At 40.0% G+C, this 23,398-nt stretch overlaps 1 protein-coding gene across 1 annotated transcript in view; it reads left to right on the plus strand.

Moving 5' to 3' along the window:
• The first annotated feature begins 824 nt into the window (after positions 1-824).
• The window catches only part of LOC108680296 (transmembrane protein 47), a 57,284-nt gene continuing 34,710 nt past the window's right edge, over positions 825-23,398 (plus strand). The window contains exon 1 of the mRNA XM_018169095.2: positions 825-1,286. Within this exon, the coding sequence (XP_018024584.1) occupies positions 1,227-1,286 (60 nt within the window). The 5' untranslated portion in view covers positions 825-1,226. The remainder of the gene's footprint in view (positions 1,287-23,398) is intronic.

The following is a 23,398-nucleotide window of genomic DNA, read 5'->3' on the forward strand; positions in this document are numbered from 1 at the left end:
TGTGTTGCATGCTTAATCTATGTACTACTTTTCACTTAATTACACAAAACTGTACAGCAATCCTTTATTCTAGTTAATTGTGTGTCTGTTGCCTTGTGACAAAATCTGTTCAGTTGGTCACAGCTGAGCTGAGTGAGCTCAGGTGATGAGTGTAGAAGCAATGATGTAAGTTCAAACATATGTTTATTGTTTAATGAAGAGTAGTATTTTGACTGCTATAATACAGTGTCTTTGTTGTAAGTTAGCAATGCAAGTGAGAATATTTTTCATTGAATTATTGTGTAATATGTTTGCCTCATCTTATTAGTAATGGCATTTGTGTTGACAGTTTGTGCTAGCAAGTTCAACAATTTATTTCCCCCCCTAGAAATTAGAACCCTGATAAGGCCCCCTTGTACTTGACTCTTCATCATCTTATAAAGTGGGCACAACTGAGCCTGGTTGCTGGTGCAAATGCTCATCTCAGAAAAGAGTAGAATTCTTATATTGGGCTGAACTGAAAATCTTGATACCCTTCTTCCTTATTGGGTTAAGCTTGGTGGTCGAAACTTGGATAATAATCCTTTTCAGACTGTATGTACCGTATTTGCTTATATATATATATTAGTCTGTGATTAACTATTTACTCTATAAGTAATCGTAGTCTGCATGTGTTTGAAGAAGAATGATGCAGACAGTGAGTCATAATTATTTAATCACTAGTGCTAATAATTTCATGCAAAATTTTAATTCTTGTGTATTGATGATGATAATTCTGTTATTGATGTGCTGAGACTGTGTTTTATTTTTAATTTTTCAAATCTTGTCTTTCATTTCTATTTCAGAAGTAGTTCATTACTATATTTAGTGTTGACATTGCCCACATAGCTCTGAGGCAGAATATATCCATATCAGTGCTCTAATACTAAGCTGTTGAAAGTTTTATTGATCTTGCAGAAACTATGCCCATTGTTAACACATCTTTTTTTGAACGTTGATATTCGGAGTTTTTACGGTGGATGTTATTAGGTTATTGAACACTTTGTTTATTATATAAAGTGTGGTGCGTGAGTGGCTTACTAGTTGACACAGTCGTGAACCCAGCAGTGATCTCAGTGCAGTGACGTATTAACACATCATCACAACATCACAACGACGCATTAACACATCATCACATCAACACAACAACACATCATCACATCAACACAGTGACGAGGGCTCGAGACCAGCGGCCGGCCACCTCCCACATGACTGTCATGGCGCCAGCAGCTACCATAGAGACCATCTCTATCGTCAGACCTCTCAAAGTGAGTATAGTGAGTAGTATGTAGACCATCTCTACCGTCAGTACTATGTAGACCATCTCTATCATCTTTGTAGTATTAGTAGACCATTCCTATCGTCAGACCTCTCAAACTGAGCAGTCTACCTTTTTAGCGCATTTTCTCATAGATGGAGCAAAGGCGCTATTGTGCTCGTCATGTCCGTCCGTGTCTTCACGTCACGGACGGACGAGAAAATGCGCTCTCTGTCACTCACTGCAGTGAGTTCTGAGTTACATTTTTCTTCTTTTGTGTATGTAGTGTATATATGTATTACTTGTATTATTTTTTCTGTGTCAGGTACTGCACATCAAAACGTAGGTAAGTGTTAAGTTATTACAGGCACAAAAAGGCGATGATATCCTCGACAAGAAACTTTAATAAATAGCGTTGTACAGTTTGATTCGTGCCTAGAGTATTCATCTTAATTCTATATCATTTATTTGAACAAGTTCATCATGCAAGTTCATTGGTGAACGATGTCAGATTTTTCGCGCCATTTATTTTTCCGCGTTGCGTCATAAAAAAGCTATAAGGCAGCGAGATGTTTGCACTGTTAGTGGCTGATGTCGGGTGGGTAGCTATGCGCATCTTCGCCTCACTCTCTTGAACTTTTGACACGCTCAAAACAATTATTTTTGCTTCATTCTCGATATTGGTTACGCTTCATGGATATTCGTTTTTGATAAGTGGCCAAACTTGATTTCTTACCGTGAGTTTATTTGAATTTTATATTCATTATTTATTGTATTCGTTGCTGCTGATAATTTTTTAAGTTAGAGACTGCAGTCGGCATTTGATCCTTATTGAGGTGGCATCCTTCCATCAAAAGAATTAAACTTGCAGTTCTACGTGTTCCTGTAGAATTTAATTTTTTACTTTCACGTGAACTACTTCACCATCGTATAACTTATTTGCACAATTTCGTGCTAATCAATGTTTGTTACTACGAAGTTATTTCTAAGCCTGATTAACAATTTGTTTGTCCTCTCCAGCCGAGACGATGACTAGTGTCGTGAACACGTGTACTATCTGACGTTTCCAATGGCGAATTATTGTAATATATTTTCGAATGTAATCGAAATTCCCTCACTCGAAATATTACGATATTCAATCATAATATATTTTCGAATGTAACCATATTCCCTCACTCAAAATGTCTTTGCCTACATCACCCAAATTTCCAGCACTTATATTTCCCGTATCGGATAAGTGAGCAATACGATGCCTGAGAGACATGATGGCAAGTCGCTCCCAGCACGTCATGCGAGCGCTACGCACGCGTGAGAGCCTCCCACGTCCTTGCGCACCGTAACCACCTACCCAATTTACCGCCATCCATAATTGTTCTTCATAACTCTTTGTTCTATTGTTTGATAGCAATGTGTCGTCGCCTTTACAGGGCGGTGCGAACTAAATTGCCGGGTGAAGTGTAAGAGTGGAATTTTCATTTGTCGAAGCAATTCATGATTGGATTAGGAAAAGCATTCGTTTACGCTAAACTTTATCATGCGGAATCTTATTCTTATCACTTGATTAACGTTTTGTAAGTTCATTGACGGTAATTCAATTTTATTTTAAATTGAAGCTTGGGGATTAAGGGTCATTCTATTTCATCCATATTTATTTGCTATATTTTACATTCTATTATCTATATTACCACTTGTTATATTTTACATTCTATTTACTTGCTGTTCATTCGGCAGACTTTACTTGCGTAAAATTGCGCTGAAATAAATTTTTTGGCATTCGAGCATTTAGACGCTGTTGCTTTATAGAAATCTATTTGCATTCCTGAATGAACATTGTTTTGCAATGAAATATTCCAATGAGAGAAGTAAGAAATGAAGCGACTGTTGAAAGTTTCAAACTGTATGTCACAGAGCACTTCCATTTATTTGTCTGGGCACCATCCATCCAGTAACTGTAGTCTGCATTAATCTCAGCTGCCCTGACTCTCCTGATGTAAAAATCTGCAGTGGCTTTTACGCTAGACTTTTTCCGTTGCGTTCTCGTGCCCAGTTTTAGTAAAGCTACAAATAATCACCTGTGTTTACTCGTCTGTATGTTTGCTTTCGAAATGCTAATAATTCGAGAGAAATACTGCATGCATTGTCGTGTTCACACAATCCTGGTAGTCTGGCGTGCTGCCAGCTGCACTGACTGCAATGCAGACAATGTGACAGATCTGTCAGCTCCCTGCATTCTAGGCAACGCCCTTTACTTCCTCAGAGAAAATTTTAGTTTATATGAGAAGCATTTAATTATACTCTAGTTATGTCGCTTAACTGGGAAAGAAATGTGTTCCGTGGTCTGAAATGATTTCACCGATAAGTCGGTATTCCACTCCTCATGAGTCGACAAAAATGTTTGTTGATCAAAACATTGGTTAACAGAGCACCGGTCCTCTTGGAAGTTGAAATTGTTGACGTTAACGGTCAATTAAAAGCAATCTGAGAAATTTCATAACAATGTTAAGTTAAAAAAATTTCACGCACTGGATAAAAGCAAAACGTGACTCGTGGTCTCCTCCAGGCGTGAACGCTCCTCATGATCGTCTTCATGTGTCGATTTGTTTTCATCTCTGCCTGTGCTGGCGCCTGAGTTCTAGACTCATCTCTGTGTCAACAAAACTACTCAAATGTCACATTTTGGTCCGTCTGCTCAAAGTAATTTGCTAAAGCCCTAATGAGATGATTAATTTTACTTTTATGATAAAAACGTTGAGCCCATATTTCCCATGCACGTATAAGAAATATCGCTGTTCGTTTGACGCACTGCGTGTTCGGTCTTCGTGAGTTTTATCACATATATGACCCACCTTTCATCGAGATTTTTACCAGCGAAAATCATGGATAAGGTGTTACACTTTTCATATTTCTAACTTCGGTAGCTTTTTTGAGATTTGCAGCCTGCATTCCTTCATCACTTACCTGCCCAGACTTGTAAGTTTAACTCCGTTGCTATAAATAACAGCATTGTGGACACTTTTCCTCAGCGATTCTTTTAGCCCTCTTTTGTTCGTTCGAAGTATGAATATTAATTTTCTTCCACTACGAGATTCTATATATCTAGTCCTCCTCACATTCCACTATTAAAGCCTATTGAGTAAGACAGGCTCCTTCATGGTTTATGTATGCCCGTCTGCAAACTAGCATTTTCTCTCAGTAAAGTTGTTCTTTAATCTAAACCGTTACTTATATGTATAATGAGTCACAGAATTGGAGGTCGACAGGAAGTGTCGTGATACCGACAATGAGACGTGAGTGTTGGGTGTCGCCGAGATAACATAGCAATATTCACGTGCCGCGGGGAAGTGAGTACTTGAGATGCAGACTCTAGAAACACTTGCTTGCGTCGCAAGAATCAACGCCCAACTTGCCTTGTTATGATTCATTCTCATATGTTATATGTTCGGCGCTGCGGATAGGGGCTGTGGATGCTTTAAATACTCGTGTTGCCGATGTTACTATGGTTGAGTGTAATATTGAAATAAGGTTTTAAGTTCGCCTGATTTATTAAATTTTTATGACGGTTTAGATTTCAATCTTGATGGTTTAGAGTGAGAAACTTGCCTTGTTTGCCGACGTGGCTTGCAGTTCACTGTAAGGATTTGCTAGACTTTGATCCCTCTCCTGAGAGGATATATTTGTTAAACGACTGCGCAATCTTTCTTTTTTTCTGCTGATTTTGGTAAAGACAAGCCTTAGTGCCTTGATCTTAGTTCTTGAGGTATGGAACGCATCCCGTAACTGCATCTTTGACTATAATGATAAGTTGCTCAACCATGAACCGATCGCTTGCTAACCAGTACCATTAATGGCAAGAATGCTATTTAATTAGAAGACGTAATGACAGGTGTACTGATTACTTATCTTGTAATATCAACTTGTATAATTGTTTCTGTTAATGATTGAAGTTAGAACTCGTAAATAATCAACCGAGGCCTTAAGTTCACGCTCTTAACTGAGGACATACACGATGAAAGTGGAGCACAGCTGGAGCGCGCTGACACAAAGACGATGAGTTGCCTGCTGCAGCTGCGGTGTCACCGAGCCTCGACATGCACCACATATTGCCCTTAACTGTAGTTTCTCCTGCAACCTTTATCTGATTCTCTATAATATTCTTGTTCATTCTTAAATTACCTCAAACATTATCATTGTTATCTATAATAAGTTATGAACTTGGTGTTTTTCAGATTCTTTTATTGATGTACTGGTATATAGAAATGTTGAAGAGAGCGAGATGACAAATGAAGTAGACGTGAGCTATCGCTCTAGAAATCTCGATATTTAACGCGTTGCATAAATTTCACCGCATCAACGATTCTGAGGCGCGTGTATTTCTTTGATGCGTTCGCTTTAGCTCATGCATGAGTACCTGGACTGACATGACAAAGAAATCCTTGAACTGAATGATCCTGGCGTCAGAGTATGAAAATAAGTGCGTGCTATAATTGCATCTATGGTGTCTCAACTAATATGAAAATCAGTTATGAGAGTCAAGTTAGAATCTCACGTCTATATTGTCTTTAGACGTGAGATTCTCAACAATAACAATATAATATTAATTGGTGAGATTATATTGTTTTTATATTTAAATGTATATGCGTATAATTTTCATGTGTATCTTATTGGTATATCACTAAGCTCTTATAGTTGCTGGGAGGTTCCTTACGTTAATATAATATCATTATTTAGATAGAATATCGTAATTTTTGATTAGTGAAGTTGGTCAAGGCGTTGTGCAATATTATGGCGCTCGCTAATGAAGTTCGCTCGTTTTGAAAGACAGTGCAGTTTAGGAGAGAGATAAAAGAACGTTTTAAAATTGTACAAATTACTTGATTGCTGAATTTAATTAGCGTGAAACATAACTACTAATTTGTATTTAGTATTAGTAGTTTCCGTGTACGCTGGATATATGACATAAAAGACCGGGTAGGAATTAATTGTCATTTGATTGAAATAAGTTTACATAAACGCAACATAAGCTTTTTGCGTTACGCATCGATGGACGTCAGCTTACTAAAGATGACAGTTTCTTACTCGTAGCTGCTGCACTTTTTAGGGGCTTGTACGAGAACGGCTGCACGACCCGGCCATTGCATGATGGTTGGCTTCTGTTATGTGTGTTTGGGAGCAACTCATATCTCACTGTTTATATATCTATCTCGCTGTTATAAGATTCAAATTAGAAACTCACGTCTAAATATATATCTGAAACAGTGAGATATATATCTCTATCTCACTGTTTCCTCGACATTTTCTCTTGTTGCTCACAACGCGCTGAATATTCTAACAAATAAAAACATGCTCATGCTTTCATTTGTTGGTGCGAACTAGCCCCCATGCTTCGTGAAAAGCTTTGCTGCCGGACTAAAATATACAGATGGGCTTTTCAGAATTTTTTACTTAGAAGTAAAGAGGAGAATTTTGCAGAAAGGAGAATATAAGATGAAGATAGAATTTTGTTCTCTGTCGTTTGTGGTTCATGTGAATTTATTAGTGACGTACAGATACCAAATCTTTTGTGAAAAACTTTAAAATGTTGAAAAAAATATGAAGCGAATGCGCTTCGATGTTGGACTGTTTCTCTCGTAATACATAAATTGTACTGCAGTGACGCTAAGAAGAGAATTGCCGAAAGTTACCTATAATGCGGCTAATTTGTGCTGTTGACATTTTTGAACAAATTCATTTGTTAAGTGCTTTTTATATCTTAGCAAAATGTACTAACTTGTTGGTATTCTGTTGCCCTAGTTAAAAAAAGAGCTTCTTCCAAAAACTATTTTACACTATATCAACGTTGCTCTACTGAAATTTACAATTTATTGCCGTTGAAAGTAAATCTGCGAAGATATTAAAAATTAAACCATGGCCTCTATACTTTCTAGTTTACAAAAATCTCTCAACGTATTCATGAAACAATAATTAGTTTAGTTAAGCAGAAGTTCTTCATTTACGCAGGTTTAATTGTATACCAGAGCTGGCTTTTTATTAACAATTTTCTATTTTTTTCAATGAGCCGAACAAAATGTCTTGCTGGTGTTGGGAGACCAAAGAACCATATGCGGGAGGCTCATAACGAAACCATCACCCGCGCGACATAGGAGACTTGCACCAGCATTATCATGCGGTGCCCCGATACTGTACAAGACTGGAGATAGCAGAGTCTCTAATCATCAAGGACGAGTCTCCAGCTATAAATTTGCAAACCACCGGATTTGTCTGGGCGTTGAAGTTGTTCTCGGAATAATTTCAAGCTTTGATATCGAATCGTATGTACGATACTTTTGAATGTACATTTATCATTCCAAAATTTCAAATTTCAAGTGTTGTAAAACTCTTCCCCTACTTGAGAATTAATACCTACCGAATATTCAAAACGTTTTATTCCAGTAAAATGTCGTTTGGTAATATGCTTTTCGATCTCCCAAAACGAGCATGAAATAATTTTGTTCGATTCGTTGAAAAAGCAATAAAAAATTGTTAATAAAATGCATGCTCTGGTCTTCAATCAAACCTGCATAAAAAAGAATAATTGTGAATGGATAGAATTGATCTAGCATTTGGATCTCGTCTCACCTTTGACGATCCTCACTCCAAACCGACTTCTATTTATGTGGCATTCATATTTTTTTGGCTTTGTTGCTGATTTTTTTTTTTTTGTTTGAAACAATTTGGTAACCCCCTCTCTCATCTCATCGGCACCTCCCGACGCTCAGCGTGCTGCTACTCTAGTCTCAGCGTTACGTGCTCTACACTATCGCTTGGCCGGTGACTCCTTCATGATCCCTCAACATAAGAGGGTTGAGGCAGAAATATCTTAAAAATCAAAGAGTTAGCTTTCAATGATGCTCTTTTTAAAAATCATGATTGTAACGCAATTATTGCTTTTTATTTGCTGGGAGGCACCATTGTGACACGTACTCGCTCTCATTTATTATTGGCAGTCGTATACTTTTGATCAAGCTGTATAGAAATAGCGACGCCTGTTTTCATCTCTAACACATTTTTGACTATGTGATCCAAAATGAGAAATGCCGAATAATGCATGGCACAGCCGCATGAAATTGTGAGACTCGATCTTGAATAATTGAAAGCGTTGAATATTTCTCACAACTCGGAGAACTGCAACTGCAGAGGTGTGCAGATGCAGTCGAGTCGCGAAGTGCAGTCAAGTTGTGCCATCTCTACACGACGCATGTAAGTCTAGTGCCTGGTTTTTTGCGGCTATTTACTCAGTATAGCGACTTTGGAGAATCATCTCGCGGGCTTCCATATTCTATCTGAAGTTTCGTTCCTTCTTTTTACCCGAAAAACTCTTACAACGTTCCGCTTTCATACCTTTGAGAAGCCTAAATTTATTTTAATTTACTGTTAGATTCAGTAATGAGCGATAACTCCCATATATATCAGATAAGAATGACACGTTAATTTTTGACTATTCAACCCTCCCATAGATGTCGTCGGTGCAGTGAATACGTGGATTAATTGGGAGACACGCCTGTTTTTCGATGCACGCCTGTTTTTCCGTGACCGACACTTATATTTTCATATGGCTGTTAACGAATACATAAGACTACAGTAACACTTTAATTTATGGACTATTTCATATTCCCATTCATGTCGTTGGTGAAGTAAAGCAGTGAATTGGCTAAGAGAACCGACTGTATTTCGAGGCCGGGCTAGCGGGGTTGGCAGTACACGTGACCTGGGACGCCACGGAGCCCACATTTAGCTCTGGTCGCGAGTGACAGCTGCCATTTGAGGCGAGGTCGCTCTTATTCACTCAGTTATACCACCAGTCAGTCATTTCAGCTGCATTCATACGGTAAAAAATGAGAAACATCAACTACCATCATTTATAAGGATTCATACAATGATCACAGTAACTTCATTTGATCTAGAGCATTCCAGTAACATGTAACACTGATGATGACGTAGAATGAAGGTTCGAGACGCGAAGCTATTTTAGATTCGACAAGTGCAGCTCGCCCCACTGTCGCGTTGCTCTCCTAGACAAACTGCAGGCGCTTACATGTCGGATGGTGTTGCGGGCACCGGCCCCGTAAACTGTTGCAAGCATGACTGGCATGTCGGATGGTATTGAGGGCACCGGCCCCGTAAACTGTTGCCAGCATGACGGGCATGTCGGATGGTATTGAGGGCACCGGCCCCGTAAACTGTTGCCAGCATGACGGGCATGTCGGATGGTGTTGCGGGCACCGGCCCCGTAAACTGTTGCCAGCATTACATGCACTTCGGCGCCTAAATAGTCATGAGACGCCAAATTTTGATCTCTCATCCATGGTTTTTGTGGCCTGAAAGCAGTTGACTAGCGGTTCTTTTCGCCATATTTATACATTCTTCCAAGTATTGCGAGGAACCAAGAAATATTTATGGAAAACTCTTTCATTCCTGTATTTCTGTCGCGCATTGTCTTATATTGACATTGAAGAGGATTGCGGGGAATATTTTTCGCTAGAGAACAAATGAAAATATAATATTCATAGAAAAGGACACAAGGGATGTAGAGTCATTACAGGTAATTAATATTTTCGTATGAACACGTAGAAGCATCTAGCTGGTTTGCGAGTAAATCAAAGTCCTATTATTGATTACACATGCATTTTGTGGTATTTGCACACAGGTGTAGATTATTTTTCAATTGTTTATTTGCAACCACTGGTATTCAACGAGTTATTATGTTCGGTCGTTTGTTATATCATGATGCTTATCGGTCGTGTCCGACATTTGACTTCATGTTAGCCAGTTTCTGGCTGTCCACCGCACGTCGTCATCCGGAATTTAAAAAAAAATAGCACAAGCATAATTGGCGTTTGCCTCTACAGGGTTCAGCTGCAAGAGCAAGCGAGCCATGGGTAAAATTGTTTCAGTTACCCCGAACTCGTGTTTTCTACGTGAGCCACGCTTTCGTTACGCTCCTCGTTGCTAGATGGCGCTTCCGTGCATTTTAAACTCAATTCGAATAATAAGCTACAGATAGATTTTTTGGTTGCTTTTAGTTATAATATTGTAAGTCTTACGGCTCTCAAATCCTTATTATTACGGTTCCAAAAATTGCTACGCTACTTTTTCATTGTCGGATTTAATTTCAACATATCCTTCTATCCATTACAAGTCTAGCATTAGCCATTACTCCTCGGGCACATGTTTTTTTACGTACTCGTGATGACATTGATGACTCGTGCTCACAGCAGCACGTGTGTTATGCTCCTCATAATGCTGCGTAATGTAATCGGCAAGCGGCCGATGCTGTAGACCGATTGCTGCTCCAGAGACACCAACATTTGTCGATGCCGTTGAACTATTATGTTGTGGACTCTGATTAAAATCTAAGAATAGGAAGATGGTAGAGAATTAATGTTGAATTGAATAATGGAAGATTAAAGATCGTCGCCACCACTGAATAATTGAGTCTTGTTTGCATTTTTTGTTGCGCCACGTAATACGTAGTGGCATGATTTCGATTCTTCTTAGCTAAGTACCACATGCTACTAGGGATGAAGAAATTTTATACCTAAGTAATGAATTTTATTGGGAAGGAAGATTTAGATTCGGTGATGTGGAGCGTTCGGTGCTGAGTGGATATTTATTTTTTTATATTGCATGATATGCTGCGTGTTCATCACACTACGCAAATCTGATAATGCTAGCACATTAAACATTTATCACTTTGTTTACTATTCACAAAAGTATGATGAAATTATGAATATCTATCAAGGTATTTAAAAGATCATCGTACCGAAATATCGACGAAAATTTAGACTTTAGACTATTCTGCTTCATAAACCTCATTTAAGGAACTGCCCAAAATTGCTTTTAGGACTCCGTTTCATTAGAATTTTTCTTACGATTCAGCTTCCTGAGGTCAATGAAACCGATCTTCATTCCCATTAATCTTGAAGTAAATGTCATTACAAGGACGAACTAATGATAATTTTTGGATCGTACTAAGTGACAGTCGCTTTCATTAATGAGCTTGCTAACCGTCAAGCCTCGTTGTTTAGTCTGGAGCAATCTCATTACTTGACATTGATTTCACTCTATTTTTTCAAGCTGAAGTAATTCTCTGCAGTTCGTATCTTGCACGCACGGCTGTTCTTGCAGCACTTCCGTGCGCCGTGCTCCCCAGTGAGTTCTAAACTCACGCACCGCGTCAAATTTTTGCGGCTTCTCTTTTAAAATATTTAAAGATTCGATTTTTTGTAAGCTACATTATCATTAAAAACTTTATAAAACAGTGCACTAACACAGAGCGATCTAGTTTATAATTAAACTTTCTGTATGCGACATGCAACGAAATTTGTTAGCAGAGCCTGAAGCAAGATTATTAGCGCATTTTCTCAATTATAGAAAAAAGGCACTATTGTGCTCGTCATGTCCGTCTGTCCGTCCGTGACTTCATGTTTTCGTCGACGAGAAAATGCGCTCTCTGTAACTCACTGCAGTGAGTACTGGGTTATATTTTCTTATGAGTTTCCTCACTACGGTATCTTCTTATTAATGCAAGAATTAAAATCTATCCCCACATATGCTACTCATGCATGTATTGTGCATGAACACAGTAGCTGAGACGGCCCGCTTTGAAGCCCATTGTTCTTCTCATGGCTGATGTTTAAATAATGTTCTGGAGCCTCAGTTAACATCTCTTTCATGTCCGGAAATTTCTTTCAAAACGTCGTCGGCACTAAAAGCCGAAAACTGCTTGTTTAAATTGCATTTACTTACGGAGAACAAAACCTCGAGGCTAATCTGCCTTGGTCGTGCACGATGTCTGCACCGCTGGTCTGCTCTTGAAACATATCAAGCACTGCCGTAAGAAGTTTATACCTATCGTTGAACCTCGTAATTATCATAAATATTTTTTGTTATTAAATTAGGATAATATTTCAGCCATCATTCTTTCCTGTTTCTCAAATTGTAACATTCAAGGTACGCGAATCTTACAGATGCAGCAGCTTTTAGAATCTTCTGATGCGTTGTCGCGGGATCATCTATTCTTTCCTGAACATCCTAACAAATCTATTCCTCCTCCCCTGCTGGGTTATTGAGATCTTCGTACTCATATTTCATCCAAAAATTTCTTCATCATGTTGCCACCCCTGGTTCATTTTGAATGTATATCATCCTCACATTTTACTGCTCTCGCATCACAACCCTTCTATTCTACGAGCATGCCTACTGCTCTCGCACCACAACCCTCCTATTCTACGAGCATGCCTCTACTGCTCTCGCACCACAACCCTCCTATTCTACGAGCATGCCTCTACCTGTCTCTTATACACATCTAGATGTGTATAAGAGACAGACCCTCCTATTCTACGAGCATGCCTCTACTGCTCTCGTACCACAACCCTCCTATTCTACGAGCATGCCTCTACTGCTCTCGTACCACAACCCTCCTATTCTACGAGCATGCCTCTACTGCTCTCGCACCACAACCCTCCTATTCTACGAGCATGCCTGACTGCGGTATACTTAATCAGACCGTAGCGGCAGTTTATCTGGTGCTGTCACTACCCTACAGCAAATTAACTCTACACAAGAACTTGTGCATCTCAGGTGATGCGTACTTCCGGATTGAGCGTGAGTTCGGCGAGTCGACAGCTGTAGGTGTCGGTTTCATCATAAGTTATTTGTATTTGCCTAAATTTTCCAGCAACTTTGAAATGCTCTGCATATATCTGATTATTAAGAGTCGATGATGATGTTGGTTTTTGCGCAAAATTATTCCGGCAATTTTTGATCTGAGGCTCGCAAGTGTTTGATCGCGACCCTCATTTTTGGGGTTCTCAATGATTCACAAAGTGCGGGAGGCTCACGTGGAGTGATTTTTGCATTCTTCTCGCTGCACTCTGCACTTTAGGAAAGTTGAAACTTGTTATTCAAAATACCATAGTTTTACCGTATAAGTTTTTCCTAAACCGAGAGTTTAAGGAATGAACACAGAACTTGCCGTAAATCGGAGTTTATTTTGTGTATTTGTCAGGCTGCGTAAAATAATTTTTTTACCTGATTGACTCAGAGAATTTCGCAAATATTCATTTGTAAAAATATTTGTACGTTTTTCGCATGAGATACTCAATCCATAACATTATTTTGCACCTTTCTCTGCATGGCTTTGCTCACGCAACTACGTTAGGATAAAGCTTAAGCTGCAGGAATAGCGGATGAAAATTAATGTTTTACATTCTCATTTAGATTATCTCATCTGAGTTTGAGTATCTTTATAACGATGAAACTTTCACAAGAACGAGACGCCCTGCAGCTATCACGAACATTTCTCAATCGTCTATTGGTCTGTTAGACTTTCGTACTCTGCGTATTTTTCCCCTAATTTATTATTTCTCGTACCTATGTACTCTCAGGATGGAAGTGAGGGGTGAAGACCTGCCGGTAGCACCTTTACCCTCAGTGTCGTTGTAGCTTTCGTGCGTGATGGTGCTCGTAGCACCGGCGAGTTCAGGTTTTGTTATGAAACCTGTGAAAGGTTGAACGAAAGTTCAATTTTTTACGTTTTGCGGATGTGTGTTCATTAGTTAGTGTTGAGTTATTTTAATATTCGGTTATTTGTCATCCATAGCATACGATTTGAAAATGAAGTTTAGTTAGCGTCCAGCGTAAGATTAGCTAACACATTTTCTGACAATGTTAGTAGTAAGTAAACAGAAGCTGGCTGGCCAAGAAAGGCTCCTGTTTCAGTATAGCTCCTGGAACGCATTGAACTTTTCAATTGATCAAGGAAGTCTCTGAGCAACTTAACAGCCTTGTAGTTGCACCGCGCAGCACACGTTATAGTTATTGCAAGTTAACGCTTTGATGACCCAGACAATTTCCTTAGGTTGTCTCGGGAGGAATACCGAGCATAGCGTCGCTGCAGGTTTCGAAAGCAACGCCTGCTAAGTGATCCAAGACAAAACAAGATTAAATGTAGAAAACTGGCTGAAATTCAAATGAAAATGCACGTGAGGAGTTTGTATATTTTTCCTAACAGCTTCACGACTTCATTCAGGTGCAGAACTTTTACGCTATTTCCAAAGACATCTGTTGAAATATTGCTTTTGTTCTGGCTTAGTATAGGTGAAAAGCGCTTTTTCTTGGCTCCATCACTCGAGTCTTAAATTACTGGTTCAAAAATTATTCAATCGGTGAACAATTAATTTAACGTCTCTGCCGGGCATTTTCCTTCATGTTACTTTATACATGGAAATCTTTTTGGTACTATAAAACGCGCTGTGGAATATTTTGCTTTAAACTTAGTAGTTTGGTTCCTTTGACCTTAATTTGGTCAACGATTTTACCTCACGAGAAATAAATAATTTCCCTGAAGAAGTCTTCACAGCTAATTTCCACAAACTGCGATCCTTCTCTTTGCGATCCCTGCCGAGTTTCTGAGTTGTCTGCGTGTAGTCTCGGGTACTGACCATTGTACAGTTGATAGTTCAATTGGCCGCAATTGATGCGTGGTGGCGAGCAGTGTACCTTAATTAACGAAAAATTTACTTAACTATGTTAAATTAGTTTTCAGCAGTTGTGGTTATCTACTGACTTTTGGTGAGTTGATAGTTCAATTGACCGCAATTGATCCGTGAGTGCGCTTGTAGCACGCGACGGTGCTATAAATTACATGTGCAGCTTGCGTTATACTTAAGGCATATGGTCACGGCGATTTGAATTGGCTTGCCATGGCAGTGATGAGCTTGACTTTCCCATCAACTTGATGTTCACATTAGAGCTTTTAACACAGATTTGTTGTTGCGCTCTGTTATAGTGACTTTATCTTGATTATAATTAAATGCTATGTTATGAGCTAATAATTTGCAACTATATTAACAATGTGTTGGTACGTCTGTCATGATTAATCAAGAGACAAGCACACGATTAGCTGACAATTTATGTCATTTCTAGAGATTTATGGAAGATTAGGGAATTATTTGTGGAAGAAGAGGGATGTTTACTCTGAATCGCTTGACTTGACTGACCGGATAGAGTCCATAATGTTCGTTCCTGCAATATCGCAGCCGCGACGTTGATCCGGCATCACTCGCCACGTCTGAGTCAAGAGCCTGAAAGCCATCAGATCAGTTGGCTGAAGATTTTACGGCAACTCTGATCGTCAAGTGACCAACCGTAATAATGACAAGCTTGAGATCATTCCAAAAATGTCATATTTGTTCGAATTCAATGGTCAAATCCCGAGTGTATAGTTTTATCTTGCTGCCACGACTGACTCGATAATTTAACGTTTTTTTTTCGCAGCGAATTCGTTCGATATGGCTAGCCCTGAGCGCTAGATTCTGGAAATCCGAAGCCTCGGATGCTGACCAAAAGGTCGGTAAACAAATGCACGAGAGACGTGATCGCAATGCATGGAACGCTCCTGCCAATTTCTTCGCTACCGTCTCCACGCCCAACGTCAACTTTTTTAAATTAACTCGAAAACGAAAGAAGAAAGCTAAAAAAGTCTACATTGCCTATTTGATTTTGATAGAAAAATTGCCAGTCTATAAAACAATCAATTTCTTGTCTTTCTTCTAGTTACTATAACTCGTACGGAAATCTACCACCAATTAAATCGCTTAGTTTTTTTCAGGTTCTCGATCCCCACCACGCACACTGTGTTGTGTCTAGTATGTAACACATTTCTATTTATATTATGTACTCTTGATGTGAGAATGTTACAGAGCCTACACTGTTGTAGTTTATTGAGTGTGTGGCCGAGCTGTAGCAGAACATCGCGTTATCGAGCAAGTGTCAATACATCGCTATATGTCCCTCACAGTAACGCCTCTCTATCCTCGCCAGCGCCTGCCCACGCAAGCTCAATACTCTCCCAATGTAATGTAAATCGGACCTGCTCTCTGATGCCGTGTCCGGAGATGGAGGAAGCTTAGTTTCGTATCTTCCACCAATGAATTGTAACTTATTTTTATTGTTTTTTGAGAGAACATACCATTTTTGGTTTGTATTATTATAGTAGATATTATATTGTTGAGAACATATTAATAATAGTTAATTTTTACTTATGTATTTCCCATTCTTTTAGCTGGGAGAGAAAAAAAAGGTGTGATGTATATTGACTGTATGTAGTAAAATTTCAAAATAACATGAAACTTTTCACAACTTGTAAAACTAGTTTTAAAGTTGCATTGCTAACTAACGTTCTGACCGAGATGATAACAACGATGTACTATTAATTAGAGGCTCGTTTAAATCATGAAAATTTTCACTGAAATTATTTATGTGTAATTATTTTTTAGTTCTCAATGCATAATCATTACAAAAAAGTCAGTGTGCGCTGAGTGAAAGAACATATTTGTTGCTATCGCATGATTTTGTGCGTCTTTTAATGATATATTTTTGCTTCATTTTTCTTTTTTGTTTGTTTCAGTTTCGTTTCACTAAGCGCCGTTGTTCCTCGCGTGTGCTCTGTATAAATGTATGCAGTTATGTCCATAATGACACTATGGATCTAAGCTATTTATTTTCACTCTCTCAGTTGATGACTTTTATCTGTATTTATTCCGAAAAATTGAACAACCTCTGAGAAACGTTTCACCGATGACGCGCGTCCGAGTAAATATCTCTTATCAGCGTCTTTATTGCGCTGGATGTGAATGAGCTTGATATCTGGCGGCGCGAAGACCTCAGTTCTGTAATTGGTTCTCTGCTGCCGCCGCTCTGCAACCGTAGCCACGTCAATGGCGGAGGTTTACTGGGCTAAAATCCGAGCCATTTCAAGGCGTCCGCAGCTAAATTACACTGCAGTCACACATGGAAAACTTCCTCTCTTGTTGCCCCGGCGTTGTTTGCTCGCAAGCTCGAGCTAATTAGAGCCTCTGGCATGCAGTGCTCCCTTGCCTGTCCAAGGATGCAAGCATTCGCTCTTAGGTGTTCCATGTATCCAATGAACGGGGCCCAAACGATACTAGTACTTCTTTAGTACGGATAATCGCAGATTTTTAAATAAGTATTCCTTCTGGAATATATTTTCGAAATTTCATAAAGAATCCATTCGTTTTTAACTTCTATAGAACCTATTTAGTTTAGAGGGGAAGAAAAAAGTTCAGTTTCTGAGGGACTGCAACGATTTGGTTGCGTTTCTGAAGAATATCGCTGAGAGCTCGAGGGCATTGCGCTCAGGATGGCGGCCTGTCAGAAGAAATTGTGAGCGAGCGGCCCTACTTTTGCGCTGTTTCCCGTCGCTTTATAACTTCACCTTGAATTTCAGAAGACTTATGGTCGACCGTCTAAAAGGACCGTGCAAAATAGCTGCCGTCGCTGTTATCTTTCTTATTTATGGAAACGACCGTGACATTGGTCTGTGTCATTTGATTTTTATTATATTGCCTTGGTTAAGCGATGATCTGGGTGGGCAAGCAATAAATAATTGGAATTTAAACTCGCGGAGAAACGTTGGGTTGACACTACCCCACTCCTAATATAGGAATCTAGCCGCCATTAAATAAAATTCACGGTGTTTCAAACTGAACAAGTCAAAAAATAATATATTGCTCTCAATTTCATGAAGATCGTTCATTTAGATGCTACCGCGAGTTCTGCTCGGCTATTAAATTTTTAAAAATATATTTCAACCTTTAACAAGCACACTAAATTTAAGACAAGAATACCACCGTAATGTAAGCAGCAATGTGGTCTTAAGTCTGGGGCCATACTTTAAAAAAAAGTTATAAGATCGTAGGTTCATCAGCCAATCATTGAGGGCCTTTCAAGCAAAATCCAACAATCATAGACAAGAAAATAGAGCGTAAGTCATTACGTACTTACAGCATAAGGCAGCCTATAGCGTGTCGTCACCTCGTACTCGTCTGAGCTGCTCAGGAGCCTCAGTGACTGCACAAAGCGAGCCTTCGATGAGCCCGGCTAGGCCTGTACATCACTTCCCTGCCTGCTGATGGCATCTAATGGCGGCTTGCATTCACTGTAGAGTCACGAAGATACTTTGCTCCTTATTTTACTTTGTTTTCAGATATTGTTTTCTTGCTTTCATCCATTTTTACAAACACATTCTATATGTCTACATTCTCCAATCTTATTATGTTTGCTTCGTTTATATTAAATTATATTTTTAGCCTAAGGTGATATCTCGTGCGATATTCTATAGTTTTCTCTTTCTCTTGTAATTTCTTGGTTTCGTGAAATTTTCTTGCCATTCATTGCTGTAATTTATTGCTGAAATCCGTTGTAGACGTCAAATGGATGGCAACCAAAAAAGTCAAATTATTGTCTAAGACTCAGCACTATGAAAACGGTTCATTTCGATGCTACCGCGAATTCTCCTCGGCTATTTAATGTTTAAATTATTTGTTGCTTAAACATTAATTTTCTCGTTTCGAACACTGCAGTCATGAACTGTCTGTCATCTCACCACTTCACTCACTCGTCGCCTAAACCAGCCGATGTTCTCGACTTGAGTCTCCTGATGCGGGACTTGCTCTCTTTCTCGTTTATCATGCAATGACACTTTACTCCGAATTCCAAAAACTCAAAAGTTTTTTCGAAATCATAGCTTAATTCTTCAAATCATCGTTCAAATAACATTCTCCAAAACTTGTTTCTAAATTCCAAACCTCGGTTTCTTAAAACACAGAAAGAAATTACTATAGCCTATTTGTTTCATGGAACGCTTTTCCCCTGCTATATTCTATCCATATTGTTGGTGGCTCCGTATTGTCGCTTGCTCGGTATTGTTGGTGTCGTTTGTTGCTACTACAATGAATTAATCCAGACGCAGGTCTCGTTCACTCTCTTGCGCCGTCGAGGTTAGTGGGTCCCAAGACAGGCAGAGGACGCGGTGGGCACTAGAGGGCGTGGTCGGTGCCGTGTGTTATGGACAGATGCCCTTTAAACTGCATCCCGCCGCTCTGCTCTGTCAGCGCTGCCCATATATACCGTGCTTACGCAGCATCACCGAGCATCTGTCCTGCTACTCACCGTTATTGTGATCAATGCCTTGCTACTGAACATTACTTTTATGATGCGCAAGAATGGGCTACGCTTCTTTTCTGACTGCGAGCGAGATTTCTTGCTCAGAATGACTGATCGAATGTCGTCTCTGAACAGATGATGTGACTATTGATGAACAGATGATGTGCAGCCGTTGGTAGTAGTAATGGTTATAGTTGTTGAGCTCGTGCGTGCTCAGTATTCACGTATCAGTCCAGGCAAAAATTAATGCACGTTGCTGACGACTCTGCTCGATCTCAGGAAAATGTGTTTGGTTTATTTGCTACGTGAAATACTGAATCGTTCACTGACAGGGCTGGTTCGTTGCATGCTTGTATTGTAATAGATACTGCGTTATTATTAATGAATTGTAAGAAGGTTTAGCCAATGTCACCGACTCTACTCATGTAGTTGACGTTCACTTTACTTGTTATGCAATCTAAGAATGAGCGTGTGTGTTGACCTCTTGCCCTTCTGGTATGAAAGCCATTCAATGGACAATTTAAAATGCCCCAGCGCCGCACCGTTGTAGTGCGTTCAGTATAACTAGCACGCACTGCTATACACATGTGATACACTACGCTTTCTTCATTTCTATGTAACGAAGTTGAGCTTTTAAGCGCAGCACTACAAAATCAACCCAGATGATTTATCATGTTAATTCAGAGTGCAAAATCTGGTCGGGAAAACAATTTATTCTATTCTTTTCTAGATAGTGATGATACTTTAAATGCGCATCCATCATATTTTTCTGTGCCGATGTAAATACTCTCCTCTTTCGGAAAATCAATCTAATTAATGTGATAAAAAAATGTTTTTGTATTTTTGTACATGTTGCCCGTAATGAAAGTAGATTATATATTTTTTTTAATTCGCTGTGTTTCCATGACAATTCAATGTACCAGTATTGAGCTTCCCTCATGACATGAGGTACGTTGACCAGCCGCCCCAACTGCACTCGCGTTTTTCACAAAGTCTCTTGCTAAGTCTTCTTATCTGAGCTCTTAAAGACCAAGCGTCGCACTCAGCAAACATTATTGACTTGAATACCAAACACAGGCTGCCACTTGCCTGCTTCAAAACTGGGCCTCACGAGAAAGATGTCATCTTTTTCTTTACGTAATAATACCATGTTGGTGTTTTTACTCCTCTGATGAGTTTCTACAAAGCTTAACCGTTACCCTCCGTGTAACCGTTAATTATATGGTGCTCTGTGACATCTCCTAGTGATGCAGCGTCTCTACAAACTGGTTGTGTCACCAATATTTTGTTTTCCTGTTCGGTAAAACATCATTACTTATACTTTCATCAGTTCTTCGAATCAGTTTGCAACTGATTCGATTTGACATGAGGCTGCGTTCGTCGTATACCTTCCACGATTTCCTGTGGTTTATGTCTATATTCTATCTCAACCTCAATGCATGGGCGCTATATGAGGACCCGATGACTCAATGAAGATGCTGTCTTGTCTCCTCGAGTTTGTTTTTACTATGACGGATAATTTTTCTGCCCTCTGTCAAAAAATATTCACTTGCTCTCTTCCACTCACGTGCGCCCGAAGAATAAAATACCTATAATTGACTCAAATGGAAATATGTCAATAAATATTGATGATTTCATTTATGGAAATGCATGAAAAAGCCTTGTAAGCCAATTTGCTTTGTTTGCCTGTGTTTGGTGCAAGAAATAAGGCTTTGAGTCGCATTCTTGCGTCTGCGCGGTGAGGGAAGCATGCTCGATAGTTCTGCGCGGTTGCGTATGGCTTCCTATTGTCTCTTATTAAATTTTATCGTGACAATTAAATATATTTTTTAAATTTTCTATGAATTTTTTAGACTTTTAGAAGGGTTTTATTCAGAATAGATCTTACTTCTTGTTATTTCTTAAGGATTGTTTCTTTTAACGTGTTCCTATACTGTTTATAGTAATGACGTGCATATATTAATTAACATATGGCGCGAGCGGTCCTTCAGTTTGCGCCAGGTTTCGTTGGCCTGAACACTAATGTAGGTAATCTATATCTGGCTGAGGCTTATGCTTCGCTCTTACACGAGTATTCGTTTGAAGACTACGTCTCTTCAGATAAATTATTACCAATTTTAAAAATGAAATATACTTCATAAATTTTGATGGACTTCATCCAATATCGAAAAGTTCACTTCAATGTTGATGAAAAAAATATGAATGTGTGTTTTCGAACGTTTTTCGCATGATAGATCTCATAATTTTTTACCTAAATTTGAAAGTTGTGCTTCATAAGAGACAAAAGCGGGACTTGTTACGCACTTTTCGTTGTGGTCTCGGCCGCGTGGTTGCAGTCAACGGCCGTGTAGGAAGCTGGTTCCTACAAGTCATACCGCACAGCTGGCTAGTACGCTGCCATTTGACGCAGCACGAGCTGCGATGCTTCACCGTGAACTGCCGCCTTCTCAAACACAAAAAGACGCGGTGTGCAGCACGAGTATCTTCGCTGTATTGTGAGTAGCATAGATAGGTAGCACGACACGAGAAGCAGTATTAGAGGCAGCACTAAGCCGCACGCGGAACAGTGCTGAGCAGCACGAATTGCTTCGCTGTATTGTGAGTAGCATAGATAGGCAGCACGACACTAGAAGCAGTGTGAGAGGCAGCACTAAACCGCACGCGGAACAGTGCTGAGCAGCACGAATTGCTTCGCTGTATTGTGAGTAGCATAGATAGGCAGCACGATACGTGAAGCAGCATTAGAGGCAGCACTAAACCGCACGCGGAACAGTGCTGAGCAGCACGAGCCGGTGCCTTGAGTAGGCCAAGCTGCGGCTGCTGCGGATCGATTATCGATGTTTGAGGTGCGGATGATACCCAGCCGTGAGCTATAGACTGAGGCTCTGCCCTCGCCGTTCCCCTCTGTCTGCCTCTCCCCTCTGGTCACTCTGCCCCTGCCCGCGGCTCGCGTGCGTAAATGACGAATCGTGCCGTCTGCGGGGGCGGTGAGCCATGCGGACTCAGTGCCACGTTCTGGCGAGCCAGTGAACTGCAGTCCTGACTTTATTGCAGCTGTAGCGTTGCAACATTTTGGCATTTGGGAGGTTCTGTAAAATTCTGTTTAGTGCTAATGTGTTCATAGTCGGATGAGCCTTGTACAGGTTTCATGCTGCATTGTCAGTTTCATCGTAATGCCCCCTCAGGAGGGACTTCTGACGCGTGTCTGTGCTCGTCAGAAGTCCTATGGGATTTCACGCACCTAGGGGGATTGTTACTGAGCGCCCCACCTGAACTCGCGGTGTCTGACTGCAGGTCTCAGTTGTGGGGTTAAGCTATTATGTAGATAGGATTCCTTACATTAAGTTTATGTAGGTAGGGTTCTTTACAAGTAATTATGTAGGTAGTTTCTTACAAGTTATTATGTAGGTAGGATTTCTTGCAGTTCCCTTCTCTGTCTCTCGTGCTGGCGGCCGACGTCCCGTGTAAGCGACCTCTTGTCTTAGTAGTTTCTGTTGCTTTCACCTGTCCTTCCTTGCCACCCACCCACTCGATCTTTGAGATGCTAACGCTGCTCCTTTCGAGCCAGCTTCAGCGGGCTGGACATCTGAGACCTCCCGCCTCTTGTGGGTGATGATTAATTTGAGACACTGAATAATTGAGGCCTTCCGCCTCGCTGGCGATGTTAACTTTTGACCTCCGGTGCGAAATAGCTTGATAGCTGAAGCGGTAGTAAACCATTCTACTACTAACTTACTCATCGTAATGCTCTATTGCGCTCTGCTTCCACTTCCTGAAACTTGTGAGCTCATTTATGTCTGTGCAACGATGACATATTGTCGTATGACGCATGCAGCAAATTTACGTTGACGTCTCTTATTCGTCAATAGCAGCATAGAGCGCTGGTTCAAAGTGGTCCATGACTTTAATGAATGTTGCGTCTCAGTTCTAGTCAACTGTTCGAATCATGAAGTATTCCAAGACACTCATGAATGTCGCTTCTCACTTTTATTCATCATTCGAATCGTGAAACAGTTACGAAGTAGCTGTATGCCAGCCTGCCTTCTTGATAAGTCACGCATTGTTTATGCACGAGTTTTGGTCCGCCAGTCATTTCATAACTACAGTTCAATCTAT

Source organism: Hyalella azteca, unplaced genomic scaffold (genome assembly GCF_000764305.2).
Source record: "Hyalella azteca isolate HAZT.00-mixed unplaced genomic scaffold, Hazt_2.0.2 contig5828, whole genome shotgun sequence".
Taxonomy (NCBI): Eukaryota; Metazoa; Arthropoda; class Malacostraca; order Amphipoda; family Hyalellidae; genus Hyalella; species Hyalella azteca.